General features: G+C 61.1%; 6 protein-coding genes across 6 annotated transcripts; 4 read left to right on the top strand and 2 right to left on the bottom strand.

Moving 5' to 3' along the window:
- Positions 1-593: 593 nt before the first annotated feature.
- Positions 594-3,792, bottom strand: A1Q1_02973 (uncharacterized protein; the record flags this gene model as incomplete). Its single annotated transcript, XM_014324202.1, has 3 exons — positions 594-2,678; positions 2,723-2,939; positions 3,035-3,792. 3 exons carry the CDS (start codon positions 3,790-3,792, stop codon positions 594-596), a joined length of 3,060 nt encoding a protein of 1,019 aa, XP_014179677.1.
- A 747-nt stretch (positions 3,793-4,539) lies between these two features.
- Positions 4,540-6,949, top strand: A1Q1_02972 (golgi family to vacuole transport-related protein; the record flags this gene model as incomplete). Its single annotated transcript, XM_014324201.1, has 3 exons — positions 4,540-4,968; positions 5,010-6,575; positions 6,626-6,949. The coding sequence occupies 3 exons, from the start codon at positions 4,540-4,542 to the stop codon at positions 6,947-6,949; spliced, it is 2,319 nt and encodes a 772-aa protein (XP_014179676.1).
- A 209-nt stretch (positions 6,950-7,158) lies between these two features.
- A1Q1_02971 (uncharacterized protein) lies at positions 7,159-9,256 on the top strand (the record flags this gene model as incomplete). Its single annotated transcript, XM_014324200.1, has 5 exons — positions 7,159-7,294; positions 7,620-7,793; positions 7,880-8,070; positions 8,117-8,373; positions 8,416-9,256. The coding sequence occupies 5 exons, from the start codon at positions 7,159-7,161 to the stop codon at positions 9,254-9,256; spliced, it is 1,599 nt and encodes a 532-aa protein (XP_014179675.1).
- Positions 9,257-9,871: 615 nt separating this feature from the next.
- A1Q1_02970 (uncharacterized protein) lies at positions 9,872-10,634 on the bottom strand (the record flags this gene model as incomplete). The annotated part of the gene is made up of 3 exons (XM_014324199.1): positions 9,872-10,135; positions 10,237-10,406; positions 10,586-10,634. 3 exons carry the CDS (start codon positions 10,632-10,634, stop codon positions 9,872-9,874), a joined length of 483 nt encoding a protein of 160 aa, XP_014179674.1.
- Positions 10,635-10,998: 364 nt separating this feature from the next.
- On the top strand, positions 10,999-14,585 carry A1Q1_02969 (uncharacterized protein; the record flags this gene model as incomplete). Its single annotated transcript, XM_014324198.1, has 9 exons — positions 10,999-11,027; positions 11,098-11,597; positions 11,646-11,849; positions 11,893-12,850; positions 12,888-14,014; positions 14,078-14,228; positions 14,284-14,380; positions 14,428-14,449; positions 14,491-14,585. The coding sequence occupies 9 exons, from the start codon at positions 10,999-11,001 to the stop codon at positions 14,583-14,585; spliced, it is 3,183 nt and encodes a 1,060-aa protein (XP_014179673.1).
- An 874-nt stretch (positions 14,586-15,459) lies between these two features.
- On the top strand, positions 15,460-17,564 carry A1Q1_02968 (uncharacterized protein; the record flags this gene model as incomplete). The annotated part of the gene is made up of 2 exons (XM_014324197.1): positions 15,460-17,428; positions 17,473-17,564. 2 exons carry the CDS (start codon positions 15,460-15,462, stop codon positions 17,562-17,564), a joined length of 2,061 nt encoding a protein of 686 aa, XP_014179672.1.
- Positions 17,565-17,728: the final 164 nt, after the last annotated feature.

Here is a 17,728-nt window from a genome sequence, read left to right as displayed (position 1 = left end):
GTGCAGGCGCTCCGAGCTTCATCTCGAGTCCAGTCCAAAATGTCAGCTGCACCGATCGGACATTTTGCTTCCGTCCGGGGTCTCCTCTATGGTGGCCTCGAGCCGACGGTCAGTATCTGACTCGCAAACGCATGCAGCGAGCGCAGTGGTATCACATGATGCATCAGGCTCAAGCCTAACGGATACAAATATCGTGGACAGCGTGTCGGGCGTGGGCGTGGGCAGTTGGGCGTGTAATATGGGATGAGGATGAAATGTGTGGGGTTCTGGAAAATGTGACAACAGTTGTATGTGAATGAGGAGAGGAAGGGGGAGATCTAAGTTTGCAGTCGCAGTCTCGGGCAGCGGGTGGTATGGTATCGTATTGTAGTAGCTGTAAGTATAGAGGTGGAAAGAGTTCGTCCCAATGAAGGGGGCCATGGACAACGTCCGTGTGTAAGTGGGGAGGGAGAGGGGACAAAGGGGGCCGACGGTGGCGTCGGCGGCCGGCTGGAATGGAAGGATGGCGGTGAAGACAGACAGAACCCCAGCGGAGCGAGCGAACGGGCCACGGGGCGAGACCATGTTCGAAGGAGCACAGGTCGTGGTCATGCTTACTTCGCAGCCGTCTTCGCGAAGCGAATGAAGGCGCTGACGCCGCTCATAAAGCCGCCTCCGCCTGTGGCGCCGTAGTCGACGAGGGTCTTCCCCTCCTCGTCTCTCCACACGCCATCGGCGTCGACGCCGCCGTACTGCATCGTGTTCTGGTTGGAGAGAAGCGTGTCCATGATCTCCTTGACGCGGTCCTTCGAGTCAATCATGACGTTAACCTCGGACGAGTGGAAAACACTCTGCGTGTCTCCGTTGGCGTTGCCGAGAATCATGACCTCGTCGTCGTACGCGGCAAACTTGATGTGGCAGTTGCGCTGCTTCTTGACCGCGTTGAGAGGGCGCACCTGATCCTTGCCCGTGTACCAGTAAACCTTGAGGTGCTGCGCCTTGCCCTCCTTGATGAGCAGCTTGTATAAGCGGTCGACGACCTGCTCGTTTGTGCCACCCTGGAACGCGATCGACTCGGCCATGTCGTTGAATCCAAGGTCGAGGAGGAGGATGACCTCGACACCGCGTCGGCACGCCTGCTTCACTGCACGGACTAGCGGGCGTGCATTCAGAGTAGGCGTCTGGATGAAGATCTTACGCTTGGCGTAGCGCATACCCGCGAGCCAGGCAGCGTTCTGCGGGTTGCTGATGTCCTGGTGTCCTGGAATACCGAACGGCCGTCGGCACACGAGCGCGACAGGGAACGGGTCGTGCGGCTCGTGGATAACGTGCGGGTTGAAGTTGTCCAGCTCGTCCGAGTCCTCGACCGTCGCCCACGCTTCGCTAAGCGCGCCAGCGTTGAAGCGCTTTGACAGCTTGAACATGCGCTTCGTTCCGCCCTCGGGCGGGATCTCCTCGTCGAGCGACTGGCGGGGGTGGTACGGCGTAACTGACCCAGACTCGAGTTCGTCGTTCCACCGGTCAGCCCATCGGAACGAGCGCTCCGTGCGAGGCGTAATGTTGCCGCTGTGCGGATCGCCCCTGAGTCGGGAAAATCGCTTCTCATCAATGACGTTGCCTTCCCCGACATCCTTAGTGTCGGACTCGGCGCCCTCTTTGAAAGGCGATTCGGGCTCCTTGAACGGCGACTCGTGGGCGCGCGGGAACGTTGACGAGGGTGAGCCCGCAAAGGGTCCGCCATCCGCGTGCTTCTCAGAATCGCCTTTGTAGGACGGCGGCAGATCGACCGTCATCGCCTCGGGGCTTTCCGACACAGACGTCACGAAGGGCGCCGGGCTCTCGGTTCGGTCCGTCGAGGCGAATCCAACGTGTCGCTGATCCTCCGATCCATCGTATGCGGAATGGAAGCTCTGTCGGACGGATGTTTGCGCAGTCGTCGTTCCGTCAACGTCCGAGTCGAAATGCGGATGCGGCGTGGGCATCGTCTTTGACCGAACGGGGAACTCGTGCAGTGTCGGGGATGTGGTGGCCTCGGACGAGGCGACAGGCATGGTCAACTTGCGGTTCGCAGCGGTAATGGCCGCAGTTTCTTCATCATAGTCGCCCCGGTGCAGCTTGGTCAGGTCCGTGGCGCTGGCCCGTCTGCTTCCTGGTCGACTCGTGGCGGGGAATCCCATCCTCTCTCCGAATTCCCTCAGCTCCTTCATGGCGATTGCTCCACGGCTCGCGAGTTCCCCCTGAGTGTGAGCAAAGTTCTGTCTCTGGTTCGCGACAGCCTGCCGGACTGCTTCAACAAGACGGTCCCTAGCTGTATGCGAGTTGTGGTCCATGTAGCGTGCGCGTTCCAGTTCGTTGTCCTGGGTTTGCCGCCGGAGCATCGCTCGCGCTGCGCGCGCCGCCTTCAGAACCTCAATGTCGCGGAAGTAAGGGTTGTAGTCCTTGAACAGGTAGCACACCTCGCCATTCGAGTTGCGCGGCGGCTGGTATGGGTCGGCCAGGCAGGGCAACGGCGGCGTCATCGTGTTGTACCACGAATAGAGAGCCGAGTCGTAGAAGGTGTCGACGATCGGGCCCTCGAGGTGCGTCATCAGCTCCAGATTCGGGCGATCCTGGATGTTGTTGCTGTTTAGCAGCACGACTTTGCGGTCCACAATCAGGAATTTCACATGGAACGTGCCGAGCAGCACCTTGTGGTAATTCTGGGAAGACGTCAGCCGCATGTTTACGTCGTGTGATGACTCACGATAACCTCGAGGTGCAGCCCAGGAACCTCGTCCGGCATCGGCATGTCGAGTGGCTTGAAGCCCTTGGGCCCCACGAACGCATGTGGGTTCCATAGTTGCTCCCAGGTACCACGGTCGTACATGATCTTGACCACGACCTTCGGTCGTCCCTCCTTGATAACCTTGGCGGAAAGGTCCATGAGGGCTTGTTTCACTACTGAGACGGAGTCGGAGGCTCTGTGGTGCTTGTCAGTAACGGCGTTTGGTGCATCATGGGCAAGCCGCGGGTAAACAGCCGAGCGTGCACGGTGATCGTGCGCGTGTGTACTCACTGCCAATAGTTGGTCGCCAAGAACACCTCCTTCTGGGCGCGGATGATGACCGAGCGGTAGTGCTGCATGATGTCGGGGATGAGAGAGATGATGCTGAGGGGCATTGTTGTCGTGCTGCCGATCAGGTCGGGCGCCGTCATACCGGCGAGGTGGTCGTGCTGAATCGTCGGCTGAATCGAGAGGTACATCTTCCAGAACAGATCCGACACCTCGACGCCGGGCGCGTCCTCGCCAGGCAGCTTCCAACCTGCCTTCCGCCTGAGCTCGGGCCCGACGGACTCCCAGTACTTGAACTCGTCTTCGGTCAGACCCTTGATAACGGAATGACCGCTGCCGAGCGATCGTGCCATCCGAGAGAAGCAGTTTGCGCGAGGATACAGCTTCTTCATCGCCTTCTTGACTGCGTGGTCGGGGTGCTTGGCCATGTAAGAAGCCAATGTGCGATCAGAATGCGGGACAGGTTCCAGATACGCCTTGGATCGTGCGTTCGCTCGTTGTGGTGCTGGATAGTCGGGCTCCATGGGGTCCTGACGGATAGGCTCTAAGCCACTGGACGCCGAATTGAGGGGTGGTGCTGGAGGGTACTGGGTCGGAGCGGCGAGGTTTTGAGGTTGCGCCGGCTCGGACGGGGGCGGGGGAGCGGTCTCGGACATCTCGATGGGCGAGTCTGTGATCTGGACATCGTTGAGAGTAGGTGGTTCTGCTGGGAGGGACAGCGGAGCCGGGGCAGGACCCGGTTGTCCATTCTGTTGAGCCATGAATGGCTATTTGTTTACGGTTTGATGTGTGATGATGGAAGTGGAAGGGGATGACAGAGCGAGGATGATGGACAAGAAAGAGGATAAAGAGAGTGACGGGGGTGGGAGATGTGGTTGTGGGGCTGGGGCCTGGATTGTATGGTTCTTTGGGTGCCGATAGTGGGATGAGATGAGAGAAGTCGAAGATGGGTTTCAGGTGATCGCGGCGGAGTGGTGTTGTTGGGTATAGGGGGGGTTGTGCGGTGCGCGGTGTGCGGTATAACGAGGTGCTTCAGGGTAGCCGACGTCAGACTGCGACAGGCTGCATGGCTGCAACCATGAACAGGCCATGAGGCCATGAGGCCATGAGGCTATTTGGTACGCAGCAGGCGAGGAGGCGGCGGCGGAGGCGATGAACGGAGCCCAGGGCCGCAGTCGGTCTGCGCAAAATACCGTTGGTCGATGGTACGCACTTCCATCCCCGCCCTGAGCCATCTGGGCTTGGCGCCTGCATGGACTGCATCATCTTCATCTCCACCAACCCACCTAGCCTATTCTAAATCCAAATATACAATCGGGATCGCCGTTTTACATTATTCTAGTTACAGCGACGGCACCTGACCCAGCACTACCACGTGGCCTCATTTGTTGCCCCGCAAGACCGCGACCCCGATTGATGACACCCTGCTGCCGCCCGCACTGCACCAGACACAGCTGGTGACGTTAGATACCTTCCTCCATCTATTTCAGTCCACCAAAGACACAGCCATGATCAACAGGCTTGGTCAGCGTCTCAAGGAGAACTTTCATGAGACCACCCGCGACTTCAACCTGCCTATCGGCGGCCTCGGAGGCGGCACCGCCTCGGCCGCCTACTTTGACGTCTCCGAGGACAAGATCTTTGAGATTTCAAAGCTTCTCGAAAGCCGCGCCGAGGCCGAGCGCCTCGAGGGCATGAAGCGCATCATTGCTGCCATGTCCAAGGGGCGCAACATGGAGGCTCTCTTCGCCCAAGTCGTCAAGAATGTTGTCGCGAGCAGCGTCGAGATCCGCAAGCTCGTCTACATCTACCTCCTCCGCTATGCCGGCACGAACTCGGACCTACTCCTGCTCTCGATCAACACGTTTCAGAAGGACCTCAGCGACCCCTCCCCGCTTATCCGCTCCATGAGTTTGCGTGTGCTCACGTCTATTCGCGTACCCGTCATCCAGGGTGAGCTTACACGTAGGCTGTGCAGCTGACAGCAGGTATCGTGATGCTCGGACTGAAGAAGCTCGTGAACGACCGCAACCCTTGGGTGAGGAAGGCAGTCGCCGCGGGTCTGTCCAAGGTATACGACATGGACTCGTCGACGAGGTCAGAACTGCTCCCGCTCCTGCAGACACTGCTAGGCTCGCCCTCCCCTCTGACGCTGGGAGCGACGTTGACGGCCTTCGCTGAGATCTGCCCCGACCGCCTCGACCTCCTGCACCCCTACTATCGTCACCTGTGTCGTCTGCTCGTTGACGCCGACGAATGGGGACAGATCGTGGCGTTGGACGTGCTGACGCGGTACGCGCGGACGCAGCTCGAGAAGCCCTCAACGGCGGGAGCCGTCAAGCCGTCGTCCACGACAGACTCGTACGAGGGGCTCGATGGAGACCTGGCCATGCTGCTGGATCACGCAAAGCCGCTGCTGCAGAGCCGGAACGCCGCGACACTCCTCGCCACAGCAATCATGTATTTCCACCTCGCGCCGGCGGGGCACACTGCGATCGGGCAGGAACTCCTCGTGCGGCCCCTCCTGCGCCTGGCGGGGTCCAGTACGGACGAGATTGCGGCACTTGCGTGGGACGTCGTCGCCGCTATGGCCGAGGAGCGGCCGTGGCTTTTTGCCTCGTACGCGGCGCAGCTGTACGTCCGCGGTACGGATGGACTCGTTGCCAAGCGCGCCAAGGTGCGCGCTCTAGTGGCTCTCACGGGACCGGAGAATGCCGAGTCTCTTGTCCGCGAGTTCAGGCATTACGCCAACCTGCCCGAGGACAGTGTCAGCGCTCTCGCCGTCTCAGCGCTAGGTCATTGCGTGCGCACGCAACCGTCTGTCGCTGAGGTCGCTCTCCGCAGCCTCATGCGTCTGCTCAAATCGCCCCGCCCTGCCCTCGTGGCCCAGTCTGTTGTCGTGCTCAAGGGCATCGTGCTCGCTGCAGCCGTGCCGAACCCGCAGAAGCTCGTCGCCCGCCTCGCCCGTCAGCTTGACAACATCACGAACCCCGCCGCTCGCGCGAGTGTGTTCTGGCTCGTGGGCCAGTTCGCGTCCGATCCGTCAGCCGACGCCGTCGTTGGCTGGGAGGGCGTGGCGCCCTGGGTACCCGATGTGCTGCGCAAGGGCGTGCGCGGATTCACGGGTGAGGAGGCCGCTGCCAAGCTGCAGGTCCTCTCGCTGGCGGCCAAGCTGCTCGTGCTCTCGCCCAACGCTCAGCTCGAGAAGTTTGCGCAGTACCTCTTCGCCCTGGCACGGTACGACAAGGACTACGACGTTCGTGACCGCGCCAGGTTTTTGGCTGCTCTGCTGCGTGGCGTGCGCAACACGCCGAAGGAAGAGGGTGCCGAGGAGGAAGAGGAGGAAGTCGGCGGTGTGGTGCTTCGTCGTGAGCAGGTCCGCCATGTGCTTCTCAGCACGAGGAGCGTGGACGACGACGGCCCCTCCAAGTCCGACTACAGGGTCGGTTCTATGTCCCGCTCAGCTGGACACAAGCTGTCCGACTACGCCGAGCTGCCCGAGTGGACTGATGACCCCACCGACTCCTCACTTCGCGAGTTAGACGTGAGTAGCTTTGTCATAGGTTTCCTGAAGCTGACATCCAGATTGGACAGAAGACGGCCCCGCAGTTCGCAGCCCTGCCTCCCACCTCTTTTTCCTCCGACTCCATGCCGCCCAGCTTACCCCCGCCAATGGCCGCTGTCCGGTCAAGAAGCTCGAATGCGCCGTCGCCAGCACACTCGTCACCGGCGAGCGCGAGCGTCCCGCACACTACGAAGAGCAAGTTCAGGGATCTGGACGATTTCTTGAACTCGTCGGAGAGCGAGAGCGAGGAGTCATATGAGGAAGAAACCGAGGAAGAGGAGGAGGAGGAAGAAGAGGAAGGGGAGACTGAAGAGGAGACAGACGAGGAGAGCAGCAGCGACGACAGCGACTAGACCTGTAGACATAGACGCATGCATAAAACATCACACTGAGTCCTCTCTGCTCCATCTACACCCCTTCATCACTGGCAGTCCAGAGGACGGAGTGGAGGTGCCACAGAACCCATCACGTGACCGGACATCCGAGATGACCTCTTGGAACATGACGCAGGCCCAAGGTCAAGGTTTCTGGCAACTATCCGAACTCGCCGCTCAGAAACAAAATGACGGTCGTAGTGCACACGACGCCGCCGCTCGACGACCTCCCCGCCAGCGACGGGGAGTCGCTCCGTATCCTCGGAACGCTGAAGCTGGCCGGTATCAACCCCGAGACGCGGACGGCGAGCTGGAGCGCTAATGGTGAGTCTGACTGGCTTCGGTCGGCTCTGTATTGTGACGAGGATGGGGTTACAGCGTTGGTGTACGTTGCGCAAAGCTGCGTTAGAGCTGTAAATGCGTTGTTTAGCTCGCTCGGGTCATCTTTCAGCTGTTCACTCGTTCTCTACAGCTATCTACCGCGGACCTCATCCTTCCCTTCTTCCGTGCCTTCCTCGCTCAGCCGCTCTCTCCTTCCAGCTCACCCAGCTATTTTAGCCCACTCAGCTGGCTATTGTGATATGAGGCTCGGCGGGACGACACCCCTCTCCAGCTGCACGTGGGGATATCAGCTAACAAACAGGCAAAGCGTATGTTACTGTCGACGACAAGCCCGTTCCGAACTCGCAGCTGTCGACGATTGCGGGATACGAGGACGCCAACGCTGGTCTTGACGCGGAACAGCGTGCTGATGCTGGTGTTTGGGACGCTTATGTTGAGGAGACTGTTGTTGATCTTGTCGTGAGTACCGCTTTTCATCACTGTGCGTTCTTATCGTCATGAGCTCGCAGTCTGCTTATGAACGCTGCCTGCACTTCGTTGCTGAGCTTTGATCTTGCCACTATCAAGATCTGGGTCTGCCCAAATACGCCACCCATAGCTTCAATGACTCTGTTATGCTCTTCTCTACCTCCCCTCTCGGCTCGCTCTCCACACTCGTCGCTCAGCTAACACCAGAACCACACCCTGTACTCCCTTCCCCCGAACTGGCCGCACCTCGCCACCGCGCAGCTCCACACGCTCTCCTTCCCCATGACGCAGTACGTGCCCGACCGCCTGCGCTCGATTCACGCCGCGCGATTGAAGCATGTTGGACTGTGGGGCCTCGGCGGCGTGCACGACGGCGACCTGAAGGAGGAAGACCAGAAGCGTCTCGACGAGTCCTTCGTCGTCGGTCCCGGCGGCACTAAGGTGCCGCGCAAGTGGAGCGGCTGGCATGCCGGAAAGGAGATCGCCGAGCGCCGTCGCAAGTTTGGCGAGCAGGAGCTGGGTAAGCGGTACAACGCCGTCTTTGCACCGCTCCTTCGTAAGCTCGGCAAGGGCAAGTTCTTCTACGGATCTAAGTGAGTGTTGAGCTATGGCATGAGGATTCTAGCTGACGCCAGGCCGTGCTCCCTCGATGTTGCGCTCTGGGCGCAACTGACGCTCGCGCTCGACACGAAGCTGCCCAACCAGCTTCTCGGCACGTACCTGAGGGACAACTGCCAGGAGCTCGTGAAGCACCAGCACCGCGTGCAGAAGGCGCTCTTCCCGTCCGGCTGGCCGAAGCGGCTTCCCCCACCCACACCCCCCACACTTGTCGAGACAGTCCGTACGACGGTCGAGAGCTGGTGGCCCTTCGGTTCCAAGACGACTGTCACCGAGACAACCGAGCCCGCTGGACCCGAGGACGCGCGCAAGAAGGCCGAGGAGCAAAAGTTCAAGTACGCCCGTTGGGCGTGGTTTGCCGGCGCCTCTGTGGCAGTGATCGGCTACGTCCTGCTCTCTGGCATCGTCACGTTCGACTTTGGAGACGAGGAGGAGTGGGACGAGGAGCTCTGGCAGGAGCTCGAGGAGGCAATGGCCGAGGAGGAGGTCGAGGAAGTCGCTGAGGCGCTGGAGGAGCGGAAACCGACGTCCCGTCTGCCGGTGTGGGAGGATGGAGAGGAGGAGGAAGAGAAGGGCGAGCGTAGCGAGCCCGAGTCCAACGCCGGCTCCGACTCCGGTTCCAGCGGCAAGCTTGAGGAGAAAGTCGAAGAGAAGGTCGTGGAGAAGCCGAGCGGACGGAGCAGCGGCGGTCTCCCCGTGTGGGAGGATGGGGAGGACGAGCGCGAGCAGCAACAAGAGCAGAAGCCCAAGAAGAAGACCGAGGTCAGCGACGACACGGACCCGGGACCGCTGAATGGCGAGCCGAGCGTGGATGAGGAGATCATTGACGACTTTGACCCGGCGACGCTGGAGGGATAATTCCCGACGAGGCGCAGCCGAGGAGGGCTTGGGGGGGGGAAGCAGTAGAACAATACACATATGCATACTCATCTCTTGCTACCTGTCTGTTGAGTGTTGTGAGTGTGTTGAGGACAAGGAGAGGATGATACAGCCACAGAAGAGGAACCGGACATTGCCTCAAAGTCCGTGATTGTAATGTCCGCCGCCCTGGCCCCTCCGTGTTTTCCGGACTCGTTGCGTCAGCGTGCAGACAAGTTTCTGCGGTCCGCACCGATGTACACGCCAGCGTATCGCATTCGGCGCGTCAGTCCCTACCTGTCTGACTGCGTAGCGTAATCGCCACCTACAGACTCAGTCACACCCAAAATCGTGATATCAGTGGAACATCAGCCAGCAGCAAGAATGTGAATGGAGATTTCAACAAATGACCGCGTGATATACTGAGTTACAAAATGGCTGATTCCAGCACCAGAGCCGAGCCCTTCAGCTCTTCCACCGGGCCACGAACGAGCTCACTGGACCAGCTCCAGCCTCGGCTCCAGCTCCAGTCCACATGCCCGCTTCGTCTTCTGAAGACTAGGAGCGAGAGTGAGAGCTGGAGCTCTGGCCCGCTCGCTCGCTTCGCTCGCTTGCTTAGAGGCCACGAGCCAGCTTCTCAGCCTGCGCACGACGGAAAGCGGCGCGGTACGGCTCGGTCGCGACCTGGGCATACGGCGAGGTGCCGGCGGGGAGGGCGTGGCGCGCGTCTGTCCTGATCACCTGGAGGTCAGCTGAAGGCGAAGGCCAGCTTAGCTGGTAGAATGGGCTGCCGGGTGATGATGGACGTGCAAGCTCGCCGGCAGGAGGGTCACCCATCGCCCAGAGAGACCTGAGCGGCCACAGGAGCAGCAACGCTCGCTTCCCTCACAGCTCGACGCAAACGCTTCGCTTGCAGACTAGTGGTCGCCCTCGGCCAGGCGGCCGAGTGGCTCAATGCTCGGTTTGCTCGCTGTACTCACCGAACCAATGCTCATGAAGAAACCAAACGTCGCAGCCGACGACAGCATGTACTGCGACAGGGTGGCGAGGGCGCCGCGGGGGCCGGGGCCGCCGCGGAGAATCGAGAACGAACCAAAGATGAAGCCGATCGTGAGGCCGACACCGGTGCCCATGAGCGCGCCCATCTTCACTGCAAATGTCAGCTGGACTCAAAAGCATTAACAGCTGGATAGCCAAGCCAGCCTAAATGCATGCAATGCAGATGAGGGTGCCAGAACTCGGCTCACAGCAGCCGGCAAGAGAACAGAAGAGGCAGCAGATAGGTTCCTATTCTCGCCTGCGGCGAGCGTGTTCCGCTTCGCTACTCACTCTTGTCAAAGTTGGAGCCGCCGGCGGTCGTGCTGGGAGGAGGAGGCATGGTGGCTTTTGGTTTTGGTGTTACGCTGCGTTCGGTTAGCCCACAGGTGTTCGAAACCGTAGCTCCTCGGGATACTCACGAAAAGGTCAGTGTCGGGATGCAAGAACAGGACATCTCTCGTTCTTGGCTTTGAGAGTCGGGGGTGTGTAAAAGGCATCACGTGACTACGTGCCTGAACATTGTCTTCCGGCCCTGAGATTACAAATGGCAGGCCTCGAATTACACACGCGCACTAAGCGTGTAATTGTTATCGGCTACTTGCAGCGTGCGACGTCACTCACCAGAGATCCGTTCTCGAACCTAACGAGCTGATAGCAACCACTCCTCCACCTCCGACAACAACAGACATCGCCATGGTCCAGCAATGAACCGCATCGCGACAGTGTTATACCCGTGAGACACGCCCGCGAGCAGTACTGACAGCCAGGGGCTCCGAGGCGTCCTCGACGCCCGCACACGACAGCGCGCGTGACGTCTCACCCGCGCGATCGTCGCCCTTCCCTCCCGGCCCCTCCGGTCCGCCCTTCCCCCTCAGCATCAACGTGCCCAACGCAACCAAGAGCATCTATGATGATCCGCGCGCGATTCGCTTCCCCTCGCCCCCGCCCGTGCTCCTGCACGCTGACTCGTCGACGCCGCAAGCGTCCCCGGGCGGCACACTCGCCCTCCCCAAGAACGGGAGGACGAGCCGGTCAGCTAGCGCCAGCCGCTCTCATCGAAACAGCATCAACTCGTCGTCTAACAGCAACGAAGCGGGCAGCTCGAGCTTTGCAAGCCGTACCTCCGCGTCGCGCACCAGCTCCCCGGCACCGGCACCGATACCGGATCGGTCTCTGAGAGTCAACCTCATGCAGGCTGCCCAGCCGAAACCGAGCCACAAATCGCGCGCCGGAACGCCGGCGCCGACCGGGTCGGGGAGGCTGACGAGCATGGCGAAAGGACCACCTAGCCGATTCGCCATCGGTGGCGGCCAGTGTGAGCTAACGTACCGCTAGCCTGAGCTGACAGCAGACCTCCGCGTCCTCCAGATCACGGATCCAGAGGGATCGATACCCCTCGCTGCCCAAGCGACTCCTCGTAAAGTCAGCGGCCGCCAGCCCGGAGCGCCTTTTGCTCGCGGACCGGGTGGATCCACTGTCAGCGAGGTTGTGAACCTGTGGAAGGGCTCGTGGTCCATCGGCAAGGGCGTCAATGCCGTTGACTGGGCGACAGGGAGTGAGTATCAGCTGAAGGTGTCTAACGCCCAAGCTAACCTCAGACTACGACAGCAAGGTGCTCACTGCCACGCCGAGTGGGAGCTTCCTCATCTTTGACGTGAACCGGGGCAAGCTCGAGCGTGAAGTCAGCAGCGGTACGCCGCGGCCAATGAACGCAATCAAGACGTGCAAGTCGTCGGCCCAGGGTCACCTGATCCTGACTGGTGGGACGGAAGGACAGGCGCGGCTGTGGGACCTGCGCGACCCCGACCCGGTCAGCCGCAAGTACTACAAGCACAACGCACCCGTGACGGCGCTCGAGTTCTGCCCCGACGACCACCACCAGTTCGTTGTCGGCACCGAAGCCGGAGGTCTGTTCCGATACGACTACCGCGTTCCCGCAAAGGCGATCGGCAAGGTGTGGGGCGCGCACGGGTCGCGGGCCGTACATGACCTGAAGTGGAAGATTGGCGGCGAGGACTGGGACCAGACAGGACAGGGCTGGATGGCGAGCGCGGGAGCCGACCGCACAGTGCAGATTTGGGATATGGCGCTGCCGTGGGAGAAGGGCTCGACACCGGTGCACACGCTGCACACGGCGTATCCGATCCGCTACGTCGACTGGCGTCCGGTGCACCCCACTGAGCTCCTCGTCGTGCCTTTCGACCAGACCTCAAACCCCGCGTACGATGCGAACAAGCCAGAACCCTCTGAGCCCGTGGTCATGGACCAGGGCGAGGCGGCGCTCGAGGTCTGGGACGTCCGAAGACACTACATCTCCAAGTTCGCGCTCTCGGGTTGCGACGACATTCCCGTTGCCGCGATCTGGGACGACGAGGACTCCCTCGTTGCTTGCTATCAGAAAGGCACCATGATCCAGATCGACCTCCAGAGCCGTGTGGTTCCGAAGACGCTCTCCCTCGAGACGATTCCTCGTCAGGTCGTGTCCTGGAGCGGCAAAGGCGAACTCGCGTACGCGATCGACCGCTTTAAGATGGGGGAGATCCCGTTCGACGATGTGTAAGCTAACTTGAGAGTTTGAGTCAGCTGACATCAGGAAACCCGAGTTCGCCTCGCACTGGCAGATCGGACACGGCGGCACGCGCGGCAAGAGCATTGCGGATCCGGGATACGAGCCGGCGCAGACGACGGGCGTGCTCCCGTTGCCGGACGCTGATGACGCCGAATTCGAGTACATGGCAAACCATTACAAGCTCGAGGGCGATTCGCCCTTGCAGCTTTGTCGGTGGAACCGGGAAGTCGCGTCTTTGTGCGGGCGGACAGACGAAGCTCAGGCGTGGGACTTGCTGCACGGGCTCATCGATGAGTTTGCGCCAGTGAAGGCGCTCTTCAATGAGGGCATCTTCTCCCAGCCTACAGATGGCTTCACGCCTGCTCAGCCGACATCACCGACGGGTGCGCCGGATCGCAACCACTCGCCTGACTATGAGGCAGGCATCCCGATTGCTCCGGCTGAGGAAGACATCGTTGCCCGCGAGAACGGGTCCGAGGAGTCGATGTCAAGCCGGTCCTCGTTCGAGGAAGACGACGCGAGTGTAGCCCCACAGCCGAAAGCCCGATTCCTGTCGTTCAACCCGCCCGAGATCGAGACTGTGCGCCCCAGTGCGATACGCAACGTGTCCTCGATGGTGCGAGGCGGCTCTAGCGGAGGCGGCTCGCGTAATCCGCTGCAGAAGCGGTTAACGATCGAGACACCGAGGGACGACACGCCAACGCCCGTTGCCGACATGGACTATCCCGATCCTTACGGTATTGCGGCGGCACTGGACGCATGGAGCAGCGGTCTTGGATCGGTAGAACCTCTGGGCCGAGGAAGGATAACCTCTCGCTCGACGCCGCACAGCACGCGCCCACCGTCGCCCACACGCTTGGCAAAGGCAGGAGGCAGCAAGCCGCCGTCGAATCTCGGAAGCCAGCGCCCGTCGATCGACCAGACGAAGGAGCGCATTCAGCCTGGCCAGCTTACACGCTTATCTCACTCGGCGTACACTCCGGAGCAGTGGGACAACTACCGCACCCAACGGTGTGCGGGGCTGCTCGATTGGTGGCAGGCGTTCATTACCGACGGCGAGGTGCAGGTTGCCACGGCGCTATTCGTCGTTGGCGGGACAGTGATTGACTTCCCGCGAAAGCAGACTCTCCGCGTCCTCGAATCCTACCTCGGTGAGCTAGTTTGGCCGTCACAGCAGCTAACGTCAGATCTCCTGGAACGATACAGACTGACAGTGCCGATGGCGTACCTCCGCCGCTTCGCCGGTCTCGTTGAGACTCAGACTGTCGGCGCAATCGAGGGCATCACGCAGATCCAGTACTGCATGAAGTGCGGCAAATCGACGGGCTCACTCGAAGATGCGCCAGGGAGCCGGCCGTTCTGGTGGTGCAGACGCTGCAGGCAGCGCGCCAAGACGTGCGCCGTATGGTGAGTGGCACAGTGGACATGTGATGGTGGCGCGAGGCGCTGACAGCAGCCGCGAGCCGGTCAGGGGCTTGTGGATGTCGTGCCGCAAATGCAAGCACGGCGGGCACCAGGTGAGTCACCCTCGTGTGGTTCGTGTGGATTCTGGCTGACCTCTCAGCGCTGCATGCGACTGTATTACAGTGAGTACTGCACATAAGCTGTCTGAACGCAGGTCGTATAGCTGACATCAGTGGCGACCGAGAAGCCAGTACCCGTAGTGCCATCGACGCCGCGCACGGGGTCACCAATGCCATCTCCCAGCCAGCGGAATACTAGCATGGTCTCCCACGTCAGCCATGTGTCGCACTCCACATCACACGACTCTGGCCTGACGGAGCGGAGCGTCGCCCTCCGAGAGGAAGCGAACGGTAGCGAGGCGACGGCGGCAACGGACAGTGGCATGAAGCGTAACATGTGCCCGACAGGATGTGGATGTCAGTGCCGCATTGTTGCAGGAGATGATGGCGAGTAGAGAGCAGGCATTCTAGCAGTAGATGACCGTAGACAATGTTGTACTCATGCATCCATCAGACGTTGCTTCGATTCGGGAGTGTGTGCATTGGCCCGCCCCTTGGTCGTGTTTCCTGGGTGTGCAATGTAGCGGGCAAGGGATAGGCGTGACAGGCACCTAGTGGAGTAGGCGGGAGACGTGCAAGGTGGGCCTAATTTTGCCACCGAGGTGGGTGACGGGATTTGCCACCCAATTCGACATTCGGCGGCAAAAGCCATGAGCCATCGAGGCCAACAACGCGAGGCACGGCAGGCAGGCAGCAGGCAGTGAGCCCGCAGACACACCCACACCCCCGCGCGAGCTCTTTCACAACGCATCCTTCGCATCCGGCCACAGCCATTGTTGACTCCCCACCCATCCATCCCTCCTTCCTCATCGCCCATGCCCCCGCAACGGTGACAGCCTCCCCCGCCCCCTCCCAAAACTCCCTCACAGCAGCACCTTGCTCCCCGAGGATCCAAAGAAGAAGCCTGCGCTCCGCCCCCGTGCCGTCTTCCTTCCATCCAACCTTCTCTCGATCACACATCACACCCCACACCGGCCCCTCCAAAACCCAGCCAGCGTTATAAGGCAAGTGTCACAGCAACCGTCACACCCTCTTCCCATCTCAAGCTCCACAAGTTCACATTCGCTAACACCATGGTAGCGATCCAAGCTGCCCTCGCTGACCGCTGCGACCCATACTGGAAGACGATTTGCCCGTGGCTGCTTCCCTCGAACAGAGTACAGGTCGACCCTCTGCTCGAGTCGTACATCCAGCCTCGCCGTCTCTGCACACCTTCCCCCACCCCCACCATGTCGAGCGAGGACGATCCGCAGCCGACATCAGCGGCTGCGGCCGCCCCTCCTCCTGCAGGCGTGAACGACGCCGCGACCAACTCGCAACCGTCCCTTCCTCCGCCAGCACCGGTTGACAAACCGGCTGACAAGAAGATGGACATTGATACCCCGCCGGCCCCGGCGCCGAAGGGCTCCACCATCTCGACCGACAGTGACAACTCGGCAGCGGGCAAGTCAAGTAACTTTTGGCAAAGCTCGGTGCTGTCTGCGGAACCCCAATCGACCGAGACGCTCCACTCACAGCCGTCATCGACGAACGGATCGCAGATCTCTCTCCGTCCCTCTCGCTGGCACAAGGCGCGGTCAACATCGACCGAGTCGGGTCTCTCCCTCTCAGGCATGACAACGTTAGGCTCGATGTACAACGCCGAGGGTTTTCCGAACTACCCGATCTCGTCGGACGAGGACAAGGACGTCCAGCAGCTGGCTGTTGACGATGCCGCCATCGCCAAGCAGATCGCCCTCACTGACGAAGCAGTCCGCTCGATCAACGGCACGTCAAGCGTCTTTCAGGCTCGCACCATGAACAACATGATGCCCGCTCCCCAATCCGGCAACACGTACGAGCTTCCGCGATCCATGGCTGCCTTCGTCCGTCGCGGGGAAGGCAACGAGCGTGAGCTTCCTACCGGCCGCTCCTTCGTGTCTTCGGGTTCGTCGACTTCCTCGGAGGAGTCGGAGCACCTGGCGTCGGTCCAGTGGGTTGAGCAGGTGTCGAGACCTTCTCCGACTTCGTACCAGCCGTTCAACCCCAACTACTTCTACGGCAACAACGGCAGCGCGAACGCCGCGAACCAACCACCCAACCCGAAGATGCCTCCACCTTCCTCAACTGGCCGGACCCCGATGTCACCGCGTAACCGGAACGGAGCACCGAATTCTGCCGGTAGCCAACCCGGCTTCCAGCGCATCCCAAGCACCGGTGCTGCATCCGCCAGCGCTCCGAACAGCTCGAACACGCCGAACCCTGGCGCGTCCGGCGAGGGATCAGTGGAGAACGACGACGATGACCAGACTGTCGGCTTTAACAGGGAAGGCAGCCCTTCATCGTCTTCGGCTAGCGGCCTCGATCTCCTGTCCCACGCTGCCGCGCACCACGAGCGGTCCCGCAGCCACTCACACACGAAACGGAAAGCGGGCGCGGAGGCTGTTGCGCAATGGCGTGAAAGTGGCATCCCGTCTGGAGCATCGCGCATCAACGACATTCGTGCCGGATCAGGTGGTTACGACTCGCCTGGATACGAAAGCACGCCGAGTGACGGACAGCAGGAGGTGCGCGAGCCGCCAGCAAAGCGGCGGAAGAGCGAGCTCGAGGCGCCCGATGCTCGCCTCGCACAGGCTACCACCATGGCGAACGAGGAAGGCGATTCGGACTTCCACACCGAGGGCAGCGCCTCTGACAGCGAGTACCAGGGCGGCAAGGCCAAGGGCCGGCCAGCAACGAAGACGGGCAAGACGAAGCGGGCAACGGGTCACCGTGTGCGTCCGACGCTCCCGGCGCCTGCAGGCTCTTCCTCGCCTGCGCCGCCTGCCAAGGCGCCGCCGAAGAAGGGCCGCAAGTCTTCTCCGACACCGGCCGCCGGCGGCGTGCAGTGCGAGTACATCAACCCGCTGCCGCCGTACCAGCGATGCACCGATGTGTTTACGCGCAAGTACGACATTCCCCGACACATGGCGCGCCACGCGCGACGCGAGGGCGACCTTGTCGCTGAGGGCCGCCTCGAGGAGCGTAAGGCTCTCCTCTGGTTGAGCATAAAGGACAAGCCGAGTGAGTAAAAGTTGCGCGTGTATGGGGCCTAACTGACAAAACAGAAATCCAGTGTCCCGTCTGTAACGAGTCATTCACGAGAAACGACGCTTTGAAGAGGCACAGCAAGAAGTCGGGCCATGCGCTGCCCAGCTAGCCAAGCATGCGAGCGTAGCGAGCACAGCGAGGCGAGGCGAAGGGCAAGCGCGGCCCCGTGTCTTGTAGCGAGCATTCGCCTGAGAGAATACAGAACGGTATAGGTCTTGGTCTTGGGCCCCTAACGAACTCCAACTCCACTGCAGCCATTCGTTTTCCCCTCTA

Source organism: Trichosporon asahii (assembly GCF_000293215.1).
Source record: "Trichosporon asahii var. asahii CBS 2479 unplaced genomic scaffold scaffold00051, whole genome shotgun sequence".
In the NCBI taxonomy this organism is placed as follows: domain Eukaryota; kingdom Fungi; phylum Basidiomycota; class Tremellomycetes; order Trichosporonales; family Trichosporonaceae; genus Trichosporon; species Trichosporon asahii.
The sequence above is the reverse complement of the archived record's forward strand: the minus strand, read 5'-3'. Positions and strand labels throughout refer to the sequence as shown.